Consider the following 19,134-nt stretch of genomic DNA (forward strand, 5'->3'; position numbering starts at 1 on the left):
AGTAAGTCAAGTGTACATAGAGCCTTAAAATCATTACTTTTCCGGGAAAACTTAAGCGAGCACTAGAGGATTTTAAATCTTCACTTGATGTTAGATGACTAAATGGTGTCTTGCTTTGGAAGTTAGAAAGCAAGAATTATTATGAAAATAGTTTATTTCACAGCAGTAAAATCTTATTGGCTTATTTATTTTTATTTTTGAAGAAAATAGAGTGATTTTTGGAAGCCTATGTTTTAGGAACTTCCTGTTTAGATTGTGTTAAATAACATACTTTTTTTTTTTCTTCACAGCAGCTCTTATAAACAGAACTAGGCAAAGTAATATGGATTGTGAGAATGAACTTGGCTCAGTAGATAGGCAAAGACTTTAGAAAGCATTTTTGGGATAGAGGGATAGTTCACTTTTCATGAATCAGTTGTTCCTTTCTGACTTGTGTGGATATTTATGGAAATTCAACTTAGTTTTTCACTTGATAATTGGATACTTTAATTTGATAATATAAATTTACTGGCTAGTTTCTTTAACACTTTAGTTTTAATGTTCATTATTCCTTAACTTTCTGTAAACCTTTAAGTCAAGAGAACTCCTTAATGTCAAATAGTAGTAGTAAATAATGTTAACATTTATTGAGATCACTTTTTACAGTAATACGTAGGGCCTTCATGTGATCTGAATAACCTGAGTATGAGTATTATTACTATTTTATAGATGATATTACTTAAAAGAACTCTGCAGTTAGTACTTTGGAAAAATGAACTGTATTCAGGAAAGTGAGCAGCCACACCTCCAATTTATCTACTTTATACACAAGGATTTTTGTATATGACAACATTCCTGTTAAACTTGCTGTTTGTAAATCTCCTCATCCTTAATTATTATTTTTACTAATGTCATCTTATAATGTCAGTCTCTTTAGACTTGAACTTTCTGGGCACCTTTGTGCACCCCTGGCCTCCCCTTTAGTCTCTCGCAAGTCAGGATGTAGCTCGGTTTTGGAAAGACAGTCACTGTAATATATCCACTATTGCCTATTGTGCATCTTGAGCTCAGGGTTGAGATCGAAATTTTTCTGAATGAGAGAACCTCCCTCAACCGTTGTTAAACACTGAATGACTTTGGACGTTAGCTTATGGTGCAGACTTGATAATATTTCTTAATAGATTCAATGTAAAATTACAAGGGAATAACAATACTGCAGTGCCAAATTTATGCTGCAATAAAAGTAATTTTGATGAGAATGAATGTTGTTTGAGTCACAAATAATGTCGAGCTGTTTTGTATACTTCACATGTCAAAAGTTAAAACAAAAGGTGGGGTCTACATTTCCACACCGATTTGCAGCACATAGATTTCCAAGATCAAAGTACAGTTTGAGCAGTGGTTTTCGGAACTCAGTGCAAGTAAAGGATTTTTTTAATTTCAAAATCCATTTAACTGCCCAGTGAAGGAACAAGTAACCTTCCATTGGAACAACGTAATGACAAGCTGAAATGCACATACCAGGAGAAGAATTTAATTCTCTGAATACCTTTCAGGTAATGCATATGCTCAGTGACAATCGTATGCTTGTGGACTAGCGTCAGTATCTGGCAGTATTTATATCAATGAAAAGACATTTCCAGGGGTGGGATAGGTAAGATCATATTATCGACGAGCATTAATAATAGATGAACATTGATTTTCATGGTAGAGAGTACCAACTTTGAGTCACAAGGAAGTGAAATGCTCTCATCCCAAAATAATTCCATTCTTCTTTTCGGCAGACTGGCATTATAGACATTTATACTCACTGTTACATTTTGTATTTTGTCAATAAAAACTGTACATTTTTCTCTTTTTAATAGAAGTACTTATACAGTACTGATTTTGTTTCCTGGCTACACAGCCTAAAATATTTACTGTCTGGCCCTTTACATAAGAAGTTTGCCAACATGGAGCTAAACAATGATTACTTTGTTTTTAAGTGATACCATACTTATCCAAACACAAAAGAGAGACATCTCTGTTGGTGGGGTTTCAACTATTAGCAGAGAAAAAATAACTCTACATCATTCTTGGAACAGACGTTAGATGACCATTTGATCCAGTTTAATCCAAATTCCTTATTTTGCGATTAAGAATGCAAGGTTTAGTGGGAGCTAGTCATTGGTAGAATTGAAGGTAGAACTAAAATGTTATTTTTTGTCCAGTGTCTTTTTTTTTTTTAAGATTTATTTATTTATTTTAGAGAGAGGGGGTAGGGCAGGAGCGGGAGAAGTAGAGGGAAAGAGAGAAAGAGAGGGAAAATCCCAAGTAGACTCTGACACGACATGGCCCCTGATCTCATGACCCTGAGATCATGACCTGAGCCGAAACCAGAGTCTGACACTCAGCCGAGCCACCCAGGCGCCTCTGTCCAGTGTCTTTTTAGTATCCTTTATTTGTATGCAAGTGTTTATGTTTGGTGCTAAGGATGACCCAAAAAAGTATGAGAAAGAGTATCTAAATCATCAAGAAACATAATCTAGTTGAGTAGTGTATCAGGTTCCCAGCAAGAAGCAAATGGCACACTAAAATGGAGAGAGGATCGTTAAACAAAGGACAATGTATAAAAGTGTGAGGGAGTTAGGGAAACAACCGGTATTACCACCCAAGACCTAAAGAGACAGGGGGTAGCTGTGGGAGCTACAGGAGAGGGTCCCCAACAGAAACTGTGGCTTTTTCTGGAGGAATCCAGTCACTGCCAGCCTGTGCTGTGTGGGAAGGAGCACCTCCTTTTCCTCCTGCCCTTGCGTTTCTGCTGGTGTCTCCCGTAGTCTTCTGCGAAGAGCCAGATGACAACCTTTTGATGCAGGCCAAGAAGGTCAGCCTCCCAGGGAAAACTGCCATTTGGAGGGTGGATCTGAAGGGACAAATGGAGAATATCCAGCCAAGGAGCACGATTGTTTCTACAACAATACGTGGTAACATATACTAAGTGTGAGCAATCCAGACAACGGATATTTTAGACAATGGCGTATTGACACATAAAGTATTTTATGAGCATTTTTGTAATGCTTTACATTTTATAAAATATACTGTTATTTTACCTTCATGATAAATTTAAGACAGTGCATTCTTTTCCATACTGACATCTGGAACAAAAGTAGTGCAGTCGTTGATATTCTAAATTGTAGGCCAGTCTCTGCATAAAATTGTTCTGCCCTCTAATAGAAACAGATGTTGTTTTAAGTGGTGAAGAACTCAACTTTAGCAGAAGACCAAGTAATAAAAACCAGGAAGGCAAGTGATGTTTTACAAGTATTTATCATTTGAAAATTCATTATTTTCATATTTTTACACACCCATCTTTTCTATAGGGCGAAAGAGACTCGCGTAGTAACGATTCTCAGCATAATAATGAAATGTGAACATTCCAGTATAATATTGAGATTAAAATTCTGGATTTTGTAGTTAGGAAAGCCACAGTTCGAATTCTGGCTCTGTCACTAACTTGCCATGTAAACTTGGGGCAAATTATTAGTGTGTGTCTCGGCCACAGTCAACTACCAAAAGGAGAACAACAGGTCTTAAGTGCCCTAATGGCGTATAGGATGATCTCAATAAATTTTAGCTACTAGTAGTAGTATCGATGGGTTCCATGACCAAAATTTCAGATTTATAAAATGTGACGAGTGATATTTATAGGTTAATTCACTTTACAAGTATTTAGTAAGCAACTGTTATGTGCTAGGTACTCACTTTGCTAGATACTGGGATCACAGTTGGGAACAAATCAGACCTTGTCCTCCTAGAGACTGAAGGTACATAATTTGTGTCTGATTTGTATTAATAATTGGTGAATTAGTAAACAGTGCCGATGCTGACATACCTGTCACCAGCCTAATGGTTTATTTAGCTATCCTCATTAACCATCAGCATACCAAAAAGGCCAGGTTAGTTTATTTTTTAATGGCTTTGTTGTCAAGAATTAGCACAATTTGTCACTGTGCTAGCCTCACTAATCTCAGCAAAACACTAGGTTGGTGTGCTTTTGTCCCCTAATGAATGAGCAGTTGTTAATTTGGGGGGGGGGGAAGACTATCAAGTTAAAAATAGAAGTATTTTTAAAATTCTAATATATTGATCATTGACAGGTCTTAATATAACTATCTGGTTTCCTTTTTTATGTCAGTTGGAGCTACTGATGGTAACTATTACTTGTGCAACACTATCAGAAAGTTCAGTGTTTGGGAAAATCAATTTATTCCACACATAACAGCCTGCAGTTGCTCTCAGTTTGTAGAGAATTTCTAGAAGTTACTTGAGGCTTGATTTTGATCAGTTGGTTTCTTTAGCTGATCCATATCACTTTATAATAAAACTTAATTCATGTTAAGTAGTTCTCAGATTTTTTATTTTATACATGGGAAATTAGTGTTTAATGGTCTCCAGCATGGTGATGCTTTTCTTAAAATGTAGTGTCAAATTTATCTCTGTAGTTAAAATTTATTTTAAAAAGTCATTTTGCTCATACAAAGCATAAACCTTTTAGTACACTTTGTTTCACAATTTTAGGATATACTGTGAGGATCCTTGGGGTCTGATTTTCTTTTTTAATAGACTAGAGGTTGTATTTTCATTTTCAAGTCAAGTCTCTATGGGGCTAGTATCTTTGTTTGCTTAATTTTAAGCTCTGTTACCATGACAAAACTTATTTACTCAACTAATGCCTAGCCCTGTCAAACAGATACTGCTGGCAACTTGAATAATTTCTATCTGACCAATAAAACCCCAAATAAAAATGGTAAAATTTCATTTTAAATGCAAAAGAATAGTTTTGTTACTATACATTGATTTTAAAATTTTTCTTGGTTAATTACAATCCCCTTTGATGCTAAAGAAAGATATTTAATATCTTTATCTCTTAAATTTAACATTCAGTTATAATATAAAGGCAGATGAGGTCCTGGTAAATGTAGCTCTGTTAAAATTATTAACAAAAATAACAGTAATTATTATTTAAAATTTCATCCATGTAAAGTTGTTTAATTTCACACAAGTGACAGGAAAATATTCTTAAATATACCTGTGCTGCTTTCCAACAGAGTCCTTTGTGTGTGAAATGTCTTTTATGCTTTGGAGATGTCGCCGTTTGGCAGAATCAGAGTTCTTTGTTTCTGGTCTTGAATCTTTACCATGCTGGCAATGTGCTTGTTCATACTGAATCATCTATTTTTGATTATTAGTTTCAAAATTAGCTTGCAGTTGCTGTTTCCAAAAAGCTTTATTGTTTAAAGAGTACTTTCACTGTGGCCTTCAAGTATGTCTTCTGTTTGAAGAGGCCAGATACATCAACTGAGATTAAGAAATAGGAAGTAGACAATAAAACCAAGGAAAATAAGGTTTAAGTCAGATGTAGGAAGTGGTAAGTGGATTTTTTTTTTTTTTTTTTACAAATCTACCTCCTCCCACCCCCACCCATTGGTTTGGGGAGATAATCAGATGTGAGTATAGTTGGACAGATGAGTTGGTAGAATTATAAAAGGTAATCAGAGAGAGATGTTTCTATTTTCTTTGCAGAAAGCTTGTTTCTCTTAAAACCAAATAGATCCTTTTTTAAAATTTTTTTTATTTTTTTATTTTTATTTATTTTTTTTAGTTTGAATGTCTATAAGTAGATTTTTTTTAGTTGAATGAGGTTAGGCACAAAGGTAAGAAAGACAAGGAAAATAACTTAATTACTCCGGTCCTTGTTTTCTTTATCTGAAAAATGAGAATATTGGAATTCTTGACTTCTGAATTCCCTTCAGCTGAAATATACTCTCAATATTTATAATAGGATAGTAACATGATACAAATGGTTTTGAAGATTGATTATATTATATAAAGTAGATGTAATTGTCAGAGAGTAAAACTGATTGGAGGTTGGGGTGCCTGGGTGGCACAGTGGTTAAGCGTCTGCCTTCGGCTCAGGGCGTGATCCCGGCGTTATGGGATCTAGCCCCACGTCAGGCTCCTCTGCTAGGAGCCTGCTTCTTCCTCTCCCACTCCCCCTGCTTGTGTTCCCTCTCTCGCTGGCTGTCTCTCTCTCTGTCAAATAAATAAATAAAGTCTTTAAAAAAAAAAAACTGATTGGAGGTTGTTTTAAGTGATCCAGGCTTGATGTAATAAAAATGTAAAAAATATACTGATGACAGAAAATCAGAAATATCTAGATTGAATTAGATTGATATGAAGAAGAAGAGAGAGGAATGTTTTAAATGAGTAATTCATTCAACAAGTTATTTAATCTAAGTTTCATTATACATTAACAAAATGCTGATCTCACAGGATGAATATAAAGGTTGAATGTAATAATGTATATAAAGCTCCCAGCAGAGTGCCTGCCATAATGGATATACATGTTTTCATTCCTTTTGTTGCAGATGGTTTGCCAGACCATATGGTTTGCATATGATGCCTCTTGTCTTTTAACTAGGTTTTACTTTGTTTTAGTTGCAATGAGACAGAAATCCGAGGACACTGGAAGACTGAGACTGACCATTTGTTCTCTCTCACATGCATGACCCAAACAATATTTAGATACTACCTACAGGGCTTCCCTCCCTCTGTCCAAAGGTGGATTGGACAGAACTCGTGTTTGAAAATGGGAAACTTCAACAGCCTGAATGGTCCTGGGCCCATAGCTGGCATTGATAGTTCTAATGCTCAAAGACAGGGTAGGATGGGTAGATTGCGGAGAGGTAACAAAGCCTAGAGTTGAGCCCTTGAAAGGAATTTCTAGCTTTTTCCTCTTCTTGCTTTTCTTTCTTTTCTTCTTTACTTTTCTTTCTTCCTTCCTTTCTTCCTTTCTTCCTTCCTTTCTTTCTTTCTTTCTTTCTTTCTTTCTTTCTTTCTTTCTTTCTTTCTTTCTTTCTTTCTTTCTCTTTTTTATTGTAAAGACTTTATTTATTTATTTGACAGAGAGAGACAGCCAGCGAGAGAGGGAACACGAGCAGGGTGAGTGGGAGAGGGAGAAGCAGGCTCCCAGCAGAGCAGGGAGCCTGATGTGGGGCTCGATCCCAGGACTCCGGGATCACGCCCTGAGCCGAAGGCAGATGCTTAACGACTGAGCCACCCAGGCGCCCCCTTTCCTCTTTTTTCTAAAAGAGTATTCCAGTCCTCTTCAGTATTCCTCTTGAGGCCAGGGGTTACACATTAATGATGAAATATCTCTGCCCTTGGTAAAATACCATTAGGACTCTCCATTGTATTATTTGGGGATACAAAGATTATGTGTCTCTGTAAACACATTAGACGAGACATAGAAAAGAGCCAAAGAGCAGAATTTCTAAACAAAGGGACTTCCAGCAGATTTTGCGTGTGTTATTTTTAAATTTTTCCTCAATACATATATGTAGCTGTTTTACCAGTACTGCTTGTGTCTTGGTTGGCTCACTATTCTTAAGTTTAAACTATAATTTATCTGTACCCAGATAAATTTTAAAGAGCAGCCAGAGAAGAAATACATGTTGTATTTGCTCTGTTAGTCAGAGGGTGTGCCTGTCTATAGGACCAGCTAGTTCCTTTTTCTTACTTGAACGTCTGTTAATTTGTGGATCTTTTGGTTGTCTGAGTTGTACAGAGTTGATTGGGAGGAAAAAAAACGACTGAGACTCCTCCGTTTGGGTCCTAAGTAGGTGGGAAGCAGTTTAGTATAGTGTCTGAGAGCCTGGGCTCGAGCATTAGTCTACCTGTTATTGAATGAAGAGATGAGGGTGTCTTTAGGTTTGGTTGTAAGACCACCGTCTTAGGTTGATCTCACATCCCCCCAGAAGGCCTTTGTGATTGTCTTTCCAGACCCAGAATCAAGTTTGTAGCGTATCTTTGTTATCGAAGTGAGGAGCCGTTTTTTCTCTTTTGGTCTTGCTCATAAACCACACTTAGAATTCTAGAATACCTATTAGGATATTCCTTATGCAATCCTGAATTATTGACCTGTTTTAGTAAGGTTTTAAAAAGTATTAGCTATTATTAATTTAATCCTCTTATTTGCTTAAATTATACCAAACGTCGCATTGTAACTTAAAAGGAAGACATTTTATTTATTCATGGCAGGGGGGAAATAGAAATTGTTTTCTTTAAAGGTTTACAATTCCATTTATTCCAGTTATATTTGGCACATTATCCCCAGAAACTATAACCTTTGGTGTGAATGTAGAGTCCGTGTCAGGGGCGGAGGTAAAATTTTGTTCACTCATAGGCTAGAGAAGGCAGTTGAGGCACGCACGGAGATAGACATCCAGAAAGGCATAAGAGGTCTGGAGGAGGGGCAGGCAGATAAAACTTTGAGAACCTCTAGAGAGAATAAGAGATTAAGAACACTGGTAAAATAGAAGCTATTACATATTATACTTAGAAAGTGGCTCTCTGTGCTTGAATTCCCTCAGCACACTAATTAGGCCATGGTATGTGGAACTGTTTTGTAACTTTTAAATGATGATGAAAAATTGTAAGGTTTTAAAAAAGACATTTTACTTAATTTCAGAACATCAAATGAGAAAAATAGAATAGTCTCCTAAGAGCTAATGAACAAAAATTTTAAGTGCTTATTAGTTTATCAGGAGGACGTAGAGATTTAAGTAATTGGTACTTTCACAGGTCAAAGCTCTGTGTATTTCAAACAGTGTATGACTTCAGTACTTTTGTGTTATACTCACTCAACCTGTGTTTATTCCTGTCCCTTTAAATGTCTTTGTCTCAGATTTTTGTACTCTTGACAAGAAAAAAAATGAAACTTGTATTTCAGGTGCTACTTTATAAAATCTGAATTATCAGTCCAGCTTCAGAAAATCACACCTTATAATACAGTATTATGTAATTTATTTCCTTTTGAACTTATTAAGAAAAAAGAAAGGGAAGTGAATTTTATTGGTACTCGCCTGGCGTGTTCAAGGACCAGTAAATAAACCAGTGTAGCTAGGTCAGTGTTCTCTTAAGAGAGAATTATAGGGGAGGAATTGGAAACAACAGGCAAACATCACTCCTTTGAGGAATTTTGTTCTAAAGGGGAGCAGAGAAATGGGACAGTGGCTGGGTGCAAGTGTGATCCCAAGAAGGTATGTGTAGGTGAGATGTGAGAAATTGCAGCATGTTTATAATTTAATAGGAATGATTTTGTAGAGAGAGAAAATGATGTTGTAGGAGAGAGGGAGAGAGTAGCTTGTGAATATCTTCGAGTAGGCAACATGGGACTGGATCTAGTATATTTATGGAAAAACTGGCCATTGACTAGAGCTCAGAAAGTCCATCTGTAGTAACTGCATGAAATGCAGGGAAGGTGGGATCAGATTTTAGAGGGTGACTTGATAAATAAAAACGAGGTCTTTGGGAAGGTTAAGATCTCATAAAAAGCATGAATAATTATCCTTTTAGCATTAGTTGAAAAGGAATAAAATTGGAAGGAGATAAAATTTGAGTTCACATTCTAGCTCTGTGATTTACCACCTGACATGTGAACTTAGTACAACATCCCTGTACCGTTTAGGGGTGCAGAAGTAGAATTTGTTTCAAGGTGGTTCAAATAAAAAGATTTTAATGACGAATTGACTTTGAGAGAATGAGCAGGGCTAAGAGACTGGACGAGAGATGGTTAGAGGCTAGCAACCCTAAAAAGCTGTTACGTCCCCTGGGGCTGCAGGAACAGGGGTGGGAATGGTGTTTTCAGAGTCACAGCTTCAGCTGGAAGGGAAGGCCGTCTGGTCAGAACTGTAGTCACGGGGTGGGGGGGGGTGGGCAGGGACACACCAGGAGAGACAATGGTGCATACGTAGGCAACAGAAAAGAAAGAACCTTGATTTCTCTTTCCTCTCAGATTCCAGTTTCCTGCTGGTGGGTCCCAGCCTAAGCAGAAAGCATGGGAGCTTAGGTGAAGCAAAACATGGGGGTCAGCCTCTCTCGGATCGAAGGAAGGGCAAAGAAGGAGTCTGGGAGGCAAATGCAGAATTATTAGTATAATCACCAATCCTCAACATCTCTGTATAGAAAATGGGGTGACTTGAAAAGCTGTTGTGATTTTACATGGCTGCTGAGGGCCTGGCACACTGCTAGCATATAGCAGTGCTTAGTAAATGATAATGAGATGGTGTGGCATCATGGTTAAGAATCCTTAAATCTTTGGAGTTAGAGCCCAATTTATTTTCTGTCTCTGCCACTTACCGATCGTGTAACTTTGGGCAGGTTCCTTAACGTTTCTTAGTCTCTGTTGTGTCATTTGTAAAATGGGTAAATAGGCCTTACCGCAGAGAATTCTAGTAGAGATTAAAGGAGACAATATGTATTAAGTGTCTAACATAGTGCTGGTACATAGCATACAGTCTGAGTTACCATAATCATATTATTTGTTGGACTAGTAGGAGCGGTATCCAAGTAATACTAGTCCTACCACCACCTTCCCAATATATACACACACACCTTTTTTCTGCTTCTCTTCTCTCTGGGGCCCATCGTTGCCAGGAGGGGTCAAGGATACTATCTTTGTGCTTTTAGACTGGTAGAAAGTACAGTTTAGTTAGTTAAACACTTTGGCTATCCATTTATGTTTTTGGTTTATGTTTAATAAACATAATCACAGAGTTAAATGGTTTCTTTGTTGGGCCTACGTTGGAAGGCATAGAAATAGAAAAAGTTGGAAATACTGAAATTCAATCAGTTTCATTAGCATAGATTTATACACAAAGCTCAAGTAAAATGTCATTAAAAATATGAGAATAAAGAGTATTGTAACAGTTAATTCACAGCTGTACCATAATAAACATTTTTTAAATTTCACATAAATAATACAGTTCTGTGAGTTTGACTTGAAGGCACATATATGTTTTTCTTTTTTGACTACATAGGGAACAATGAAATAAAACCTCATTGACGTAATTGAACCTGATAACATCTCCTGGTTGTACTGCTGATGTTTCACTGTGGTATTGGTGGTTTTGTAGAGCTCTGTAAAGCATGTTGGACTTATAAACATATTCAAACAGAAACTTATCAGGATTCAACTTTTTTAACCACAAAGTTGAATTTATATGAAGGCATAGTTTTGGGTTCACTTTATCAAATCCACTAAAAAAATTCTTTTAGTAGTGTATACCTCATATGCTACTTAGAAAGAATGCTGTGTTTAAAATTAGTATTGAACAGATAACCACAGCGTATGAAAATATAATTTCTGATACAGTTTTTGAGCTTAGAAGGAAACACAAATATTGGAAGCTCCTAAATCAGCAATTAAAATTTTATACTTTCATTAAATGATGCCTTCTAATATAGTAGAACCATGTTCTGAAAACATACTACCTACTATAACTTCTTTTTTTACTGTGATTAGAAATTTAGCTAATTTGAATTATTTATTTTTATATTTAAATTATTTACAGAATCTACTTTGGTATTGGTACTGAAGTTTAGATGCCTGAAGTTTTGCTGACTTGGGAACAAGGTATATACAGGACATACACTGTTTGTTTGGAAGTAAGACTTTAAAAGAGCTTGTGTGTATTATAATATGGAAGGAGTGAATGTTTCTGCCAATTTTTCTTAAACTTTTATTTATTTATTTATTTATTTATTTATTTTTAAAGATTTTATTTATTTATTCGACAGAGATAGAGACAGCCAGCGAGAGAGGGAACACAAGCAGGGGGAGTGGGAGAGGAGGAAGCAGGCTCATATCAGAAGAGCCTGATGTGGGGCTCGATGCCAGAACGCCGGGATCACGCCCTGAGCAGAAGGCAGACGCTTAACCGCTGTGCCACCCAGGCGCCCCTTTCTTAAACTTTTAATATCCATGTACCACATACTATGTATTCAAGTATGCATGGTAGGCACCTGTCAATTTTAGATAAATGTATAAAAATGATTCATTATAATTTTTAAAAACTAAAAAAAAATCACAATATTTTTATATCAGTGAACATTGCAACATTAAGGGTATCTCTCTTGTCGCTCACTGATGGTAAATAGGTTGTGTGATGTAGATTCATTCTATATCCAACATATTCTTTTCTCTATTTCTCTTAAATTAGAAAAATCCAAGCAAAATCATAATTGGGTGGTGAAAGGCAGCAAGTGTTTTTGGTTATCGGTTCTCAATAGTCAGATTCAGCATGGACCCCGCAGTTGTAAAGAGATTTCTCACTGAAGATTATTTTCGGAGTTGTGTCAGTTGCTAAGTTAATGGCCATTATCATACTTAAAAGCTTGGGAAATAGGGGTGCCCGGGTAGCTCGGTTGGTTAAGCACACGACTCTTGAGTTCGCCTGGGGGACATGATCTCAGGGTCGTGGGACTGAGCCCCACATCGGGTTCCGCGCACAGCCGGGAGTCTGATGGAGACTCCCTCTCTCCCTCTTCCTCTGTCCCTCCTCTCTCTCTCTCAAAAACAAGTAAATCTTTAAAAGCTTGAGAAGTAGGGGCACCTGGGTGGCTCAGTTGTTAAGCGTCTGCCTTCAGCTCAGGGTGTGATCCTGGAGTCCTGGGATCGAGTCCCACATCAGGCTCCTCTGCTGGGAGCCTGCTTCTTCCTCTCCCACTCCCCTGCTTGTGTTCCCTCTCTCGCTGGCTGTCTCTATCTCTGTCAAATAAATAAATAAAATCTTAAAAAAACAAAAGCTTGAGAAGTAGAAGTTCTGTGCATTTTATTGAAGAAAATGCTTCTATTGCATTTGCTATTTATGTTTATATTTTATATTTGGTTTTTAAAATATTTCTATATTTGTTCCATTTTCCACAGCACACTGCAAGGATGTAAATACTGTGTGGCCAAAAATTGAGTGGTTCCATTTATGCTATTTCTTTCACGCTGAATTATGACCAGCGTATGTGTTTCAACCACCAGCTGTTTTCTGTGAATACAGTAGTGTATAAACTTGCAGTGAGGAGATAGTCTCATTGTTTAGCAAGATTTCTCCTTGCTGTACAGATAACGGATTCTCCCAGAACTTATTCTAACACGCATTTCTCAGTTTCTGTCAGAGTTCACAAAATAATCATTCAATGCCGGGGGAGGGGGGATCCACTTTTGTAGTATGGGTTTTTGGTGATAGACACATAAAAACTTGTCTACCACCCTTCCTCATAAGTATTGCACATAACGAGAGTTGATTCAGACTTAGCACAGGAGTGCTTTTATCTAGCAATAAAGTAAAATATCTGCTGTATGCAAATGTGGCAGTAATTACTCCTTTGCATCATATTTCTTTTGAATTCTGTGATACCCCAAGGTGTCATACGGTACGTATGTGTTGGAAATTATTTGATCTCTTCTCTCTTCCAGCATAATGCTTATCATCTCTGTGACTGGTTTTACAAGTCTCTCGGCAGTAGTTTCTCATTTTTTTTTATACGCGTTTGCAGTGAGGAGCATAGAATCTGGATGGTGCCTCTGTAATTTTTGTCTCATCTGTTTTAAGAACAAATGTCTTCAGATTCATATAAGAATCATATAAGAAAGCATTATGTTCTTGTTCTAGAAAAATTCTATTGGTTTACCAAAAAGAGTTATGTTTTGTTTGAATATGTCCTTAAAGTTTCTGTGGCTTCCTATTATCATTATTCCATAAAGTTTCAAAGTGGAAAATATGGGTAAATGAATTACGAGTCTAAAAAAATTTAGCTTTTTGATAGCCGTGTGTCCTAAAATATTTTCATTTTTGCGGGTTTGTGTGGCATTTGCATTAGAGTCTTGTTTTGTTTTAAGATTTTATTTATTCATTTGAGAGAGCACAAGCAGGGGGAGAGGCAGAGGGAAAGAGAGAAGCAGATGACTCCTTGCTGAGTTGGGAGCCCAACATGGGGCTCTGTCCCAGGACCTGGAGAGCATGACCTGAGCGGAAGGCAGACACGCCCAACCATTGGAGCCACCCACATGCCCCTACAGTCTTGTTCTTGATCTACACTTAGCATTTATTCTGAGTTATTTATGTTTCTATTTTTATCAACACCTTAAGCTTTAGGAAACCAACTTTGAGCCATTTCTTTTTTTGATTGGAGACAGTGCAACACAATGAAAAGAATGTGAATTTAATAGATGTAAATAATAATATTCCAATGACATAAAAATACTTCAGATAAGATGGTTTGTAAAGAATAACAGAGGCCCTTAGGGCATCTGCCCAGCTTTTAAGAATATAATAGTTATTACAATGAAGATGATGAGATTTCTATGGAAATAAGAATTAATCTTATACTTCATAATTTTGAAATATATGTAAACTACATAGATTCCTTTTTTCCCCTCTAAATATTCCAGACCACTGATGAACAAGTGATTTATTGATCATAATCTGATAACTAATGGCTAATACGCCATTACTGTCTCCTACTTTAGATTTTACCTGAGTCCTAATATTATACAGCCATTGAGCAGTATTTTCCTTAAGGATTTTGTTATTTAGAATATCTCTCAATCTATCCTGTATTATTAGTTCACCTACTGTCCTGGATCATTCCTATCAGGTACAGACAAGCTCTTAAATGTAGAGCTTTTGTTAACCATGTCAACAACAACAAAAAGTGTTATCCCCACATTCTTTTCCAACTACTGTCCCTTTTCATTCTTGCCATTTACAGCACAATTTCTTAAGTTTTGACTAGTCATTCTTCACTTCTTTACCTTTCTAAATTCTTAATTTTTAGTTAAAGCTTAATAAATATTTGTAAAATATGCAGAAAGTCTAGACGAAGGATAACAAACACCATCTACTCCCATTACCATTAATTTTGAACATTACCCGTCACTTTGAAGTTCCCTATATGCCACTCCCAGATCCAGTTTCTTCCCTTCTCCCTTAGAGACAGTCACCATCATGAATTTCTTACAGTTTCCCATATATTTATATTTCTAAAAAAGTGTATTTCAGTATATTTTACATGTATGAAATTATACTGTATGTGTATTCTGTGACTTTTCTTATTCAATCTTGTGTTTCTGGGATTTACTTATATAGTACATAACTGCACTTCATTTATTTTCACTGTTGTATTCCATGGTGTGAATATACCCAAATTTCTCCATTTTGTTATAGATAGACATTTGGGTTATATCTAGTTTTCTTGCTACCCCAACAGCGCAGTTACGCGCATTGAGGTTAAACTGTATAGCAAAGTTCAAGTTTTGGAAAGGTTTTTCTCCTAATTTGTTGTGGATTCATGCTTTTGTAAAATACACTAAAAATGTTTTGGCAATGTTAAATTGCTATAAGAATTTCTTTTTTTTTAAGCTTTTATTTATTTATTCGACAGAGATAGAGACATCCAGCGAGAGAGGGAACACAAGCAAGGGGAGTGGGAGAGGAAGAAGCAGGCTCATAGCGGAAGAGCCTGATGTGGGGCTCGATCCCATAATGCCGGGATCACACCCTGAGCCGAAGGCAGACGCTTAACTGCTGTGCCACCCAGGTGCCCCTGCTATAAAAATTTCTAAACATGGTGCTCTTAATTTCTTTCTTTATCTTACCTTACTGTGGCTTGCACTTGGAATAACGCTGCCTTAATATATTCCAAGCTGTAGAATTCCTGGCTCATGCATTTTCTACTGCTTACGCAAAAATTTTGTGTTCTCAAAATCACTAATCGCTGGTTGTTCAGATTAAACAGAAGATGGTCTACTAGCAGTTTGTGACTTTGACTGTATCTTTTCTCAGTTGCTAACACACAGGGGATTTCAAAGACCTCCAAGAGCGGTTAGAATAGGGTGTATCACCTCTCGTGTTACCACAGCAGCTTCTGAGTGCGCATCCTCAACGCGGTCTCTCAGAATATAAGCTAATGTTGCTCTTATAAGCAACTTTGTATCAGTATTTATATCAGTATTTTATAAGCAACTTTATATCAGTATTTCTCAACCTTATTTTCATTATCATTCTGCTCCTCCCCCCCCCCCAATCATTCCTCCCCTCCTGTGAAATTTCACAACTGTAGATTGACAGCCTGTCTGTTTATGTACTGTGGCGTTTGGAGGACTACAAATATCTTATTATTTTTAAGATTTTTTTGGGGGGGTCTCCTAAGAACCAGCTTTCACCTGCTTGGGAGTGATAGGACTACCTTAAGAATGCATGCTATGAATACAGATACAGTTTTGGCATCAGAGTACAAGCATTTAAAAAGATAGTATTTATTAAATTATCATATAGGTGAATGAAGTGGGGAGCAAGGAAGACTCAGTGTTAAGAAACTGTCCTAATGAAAGTGTGCTTGATATAAGCTTCTACTTCGACTCATGGATTGGGAAAGTGAGGAATGAGCATTTGTCATCGATGGCATGCTTTGTAGAAGAAATGTGGAAGTGTGGATTGGAGCACGGTACAGTTAGGCAAGTTTGTAGATTCAGAATGCAAATTAGTGAATTGATGCCTATCTCCTAGGTAATTTTTGGTGACCCATCATGTGGTTCTGACTTCACGCCTATCTATTCTGTGCTTTTATTGGCGACTTAAGAAAACCTCAGATGTTTATAAGTGATGAGAGGAATGGTGAATAGGCTAGTCGACATCCTCAATCTCAAAAGAAAACTTCGACAGGCTAGTAAATAAGGACAGAAGTAAAGTTGCAGCTGGGTCTAAAATACCAATTGTAGGGGCACCTGGGTGGCTTAGTCAGTTAAGTGTCAGCCTTCAGCTCAGGTCATGATCCCGGGGTCCTGGGACCAAGCCCTGTGTAGGACTCCCTGCTCAGCGGGGAGTCTGCTTCTCACTGTCCCTCAAATAAATAAATAAATGCATAAATAAATACTTTAAAAAATTGTCTGAGAGTAGCATGGACAAAGTGAGCATAGCAATACCAAATATAAAAGAAACTTAGGGATTTAAGTTATGTTACTCTTTAAAAAAAATTTATTTTTTTTAGAGAGGGAGAGAGAATGGGGGTGGGGTAATGGTAGGGGGAGAGGGACAAGCAGACTCCCGGTTCAACTCAGAGTCCCACGCAGGGCTCAATCTCAGGATCCTGAGATGTTGACCTGAGCTGAAATCAGCGGTTAGCTACTTAACCAACTGAGCCACGCAGGTGCCCCCAAGTTATGTTACTCTTCATATGAGTGTTCTGAGAAAGTAATTAACATCTTAAACTGCATTAATTAATGTCTCTAGAATCCAGAATGTATGCTGGTCAAATCACAACCCGAAATAACTATGTCAGGATCACACTTAAGGCCATAGAAAACACTGAGTAAATTTCAAGAGTCTGCTAGTGTTGGTGAAGTACTTTGCATGTAGTTATACCATAGCCATTCTGTGAGTACTGGTCCATGGATTTGAGATGTAGTTATAGTATGTCTGGATATTCTTTGGGAAGAGATAGGTTTCTTTTCACTGGCAAGAGATGACCTTCTGCAAGGATGTTGACAAGGAGATGGTGATAAAGACAACTGACAATTTTTTGAAGGATTAAGGGTGGGTATATCATCTAAAATAGGGGTCAGCAAGCTATAGCCCACCAGCTGAATCCAGCCAGCAGCCTGTTGTGGTTCTGCTCTCCAGCTAAGAATGTTTTCGCATTTTAAAGCGTTGTAAAACAAACAAGAGAAGATTATGTCTCAGTGACCTTAGGTGGCTTGCAAAGCCTAAAATATTTACTATCTGTCCCTCTACAGAAAAAAAAAATGCGAACTCCTTAGAAAATATTGGACCAATGATACAGTGGTTAACACTTTAAGATCTTTTACAGACAGAAGACCAAGGATAAAAAACAACACGAATAGTTCACTATTCGGGTGTGCCTGGGTGGCTCAGGTTGTGAGTTGGAGCCCCCCGTTGGGGGTAGAATTTACTTGGGAAAAAAAATAATAGTTCAGTATATAAAAATCAGGTGATTGTGTTACAAATTAACTAGGTTTAAATTTGAGACTAGGGTTCAAAGCTATGTAGAAAATTGCAATTAAAATTTATGTTGGCAAGAAGGAGACCTATTTATTAAGAGAAATTTAGGATTAATTATAGATAGCAGTTGTAGATGGCTAAATTAAAGCTAATGTTTTCTCCTTGAGCATAGTGACTATTGGAAGGAGAAGCAGCCAGAAAGCTTGCTGGGAAGAAAAAGGACAGGAAAATACTAGTCTCGGACTAAGACGTTATCACTGATAGCTTATTAAGGAGATAAACAGGAAAACCATCACTAATATCTGAGTATCAAAAAGGGTTGAGTGTTGCTTTTTATAATCCATTACTTTATACTTAATCTAACCCCAAGGACAAGGTTTTTAAACTGCTTTTGCCAGAACTGCCTTATTAGTAAGGAAATAGCACCACCCATTGACCCTGGTGTAGAATGATGACTGATGATCCTTTGAGGATGGGAGGGGGGAGGGAGAGTGTCTGGTGATTTGTAATTTTTCTTGTATTTTTAGTAACGGGGTGTTATTTTGATTTATATTTTCCTTTTTGTGGTAATGGATTTTTTGAAGGTGAATATAATTTATTATAGTGACTTTATTCTGACAAATTTTCTTGATTTCCCAATCACAGAGTGTATAATTTATGGAATATTCCTTCTGTAGATAATTTTATTCTCACATTCCCAGTTGCTCTCCCAAACTGTAAGCTATCTTAGGTATCTGTAATTGAAGATGTTCCATTTTGTCTTTACATATATTTGTTCATTTCTGGTTTGTCACTAAGTGTTTTTGTTTTTGTTTTCCAGATGATTCTTTGGGATTGGGACTTAAAGCAGTGGTATAAACCTCATTATCAGGTAAATACAATAAATATCACTAATAATGTCTGTAATGAAACTTTTTTTTTAATTGAAGCATATTTGACACATAATGTTAGTCTCAGGTATATTGTAATGAAACTTTTGACACTTTGTTATTTTTTGTTTTTTAAAAGATTTTATTTATTTATTTATGTATGTATGTATGTATGTATGTATTTGAGAGGACACGATGGGGGGTGGAGGGCACAGGGGAAGGGAACAGCCGGTTCCCTACTGAGCAGGGAGCCCAATATGGGGCTTGGTTCCAGGACCCTGGGATCATGACCTGAGTCTAAGGCAGATGCTTAACCAACTGAGCCACCCGGGCGCCCTGAAACTTTTGACATTTTAAAAAAGTTACTTTCATAAGATTTCTGTGTCATAAGATTTTCTTTAACTGAACTAAAATAAAGAGAACTTTCATTTAGGTGATTTAAAAAAAAATAC

The 19,134-nt window shown here is 36.9% G+C and overlaps 1 protein-coding gene across 5 annotated transcripts in view; it reads left to right on the plus strand.

Moving 5' to 3' along the window:
* Window positions 1-19,134, plus strand: part of PDE3B (phosphodiesterase 3B) — a 168,529-nt gene that overhangs the window by 79,610 nt on the left and 69,785 nt on the right. For all 5 annotated transcript variants that reach the window (XM_034646372.1, XM_034646373.1, XM_034646375.1 and 2 more), the window contains exon 2: window positions 18,634-18,684. In XM_034646372.1, coding sequence (XP_034502263.1) covers window positions 18,634-18,684 — 51 coding nt within the window. The remainder of the gene's footprint in view (window positions 1-18,633; window positions 18,685-19,134) is intronic.

The sequence above is a fragment of the Ailuropoda melanoleuca genome, chromosome 16 (assembly GCF_002007445.2).
Source record: "Ailuropoda melanoleuca isolate Jingjing chromosome 16, ASM200744v2, whole genome shotgun sequence".
NCBI lineage: Eukaryota > Metazoa > Chordata > Mammalia > Carnivora > Ursidae > Ailuropoda > Ailuropoda melanoleuca.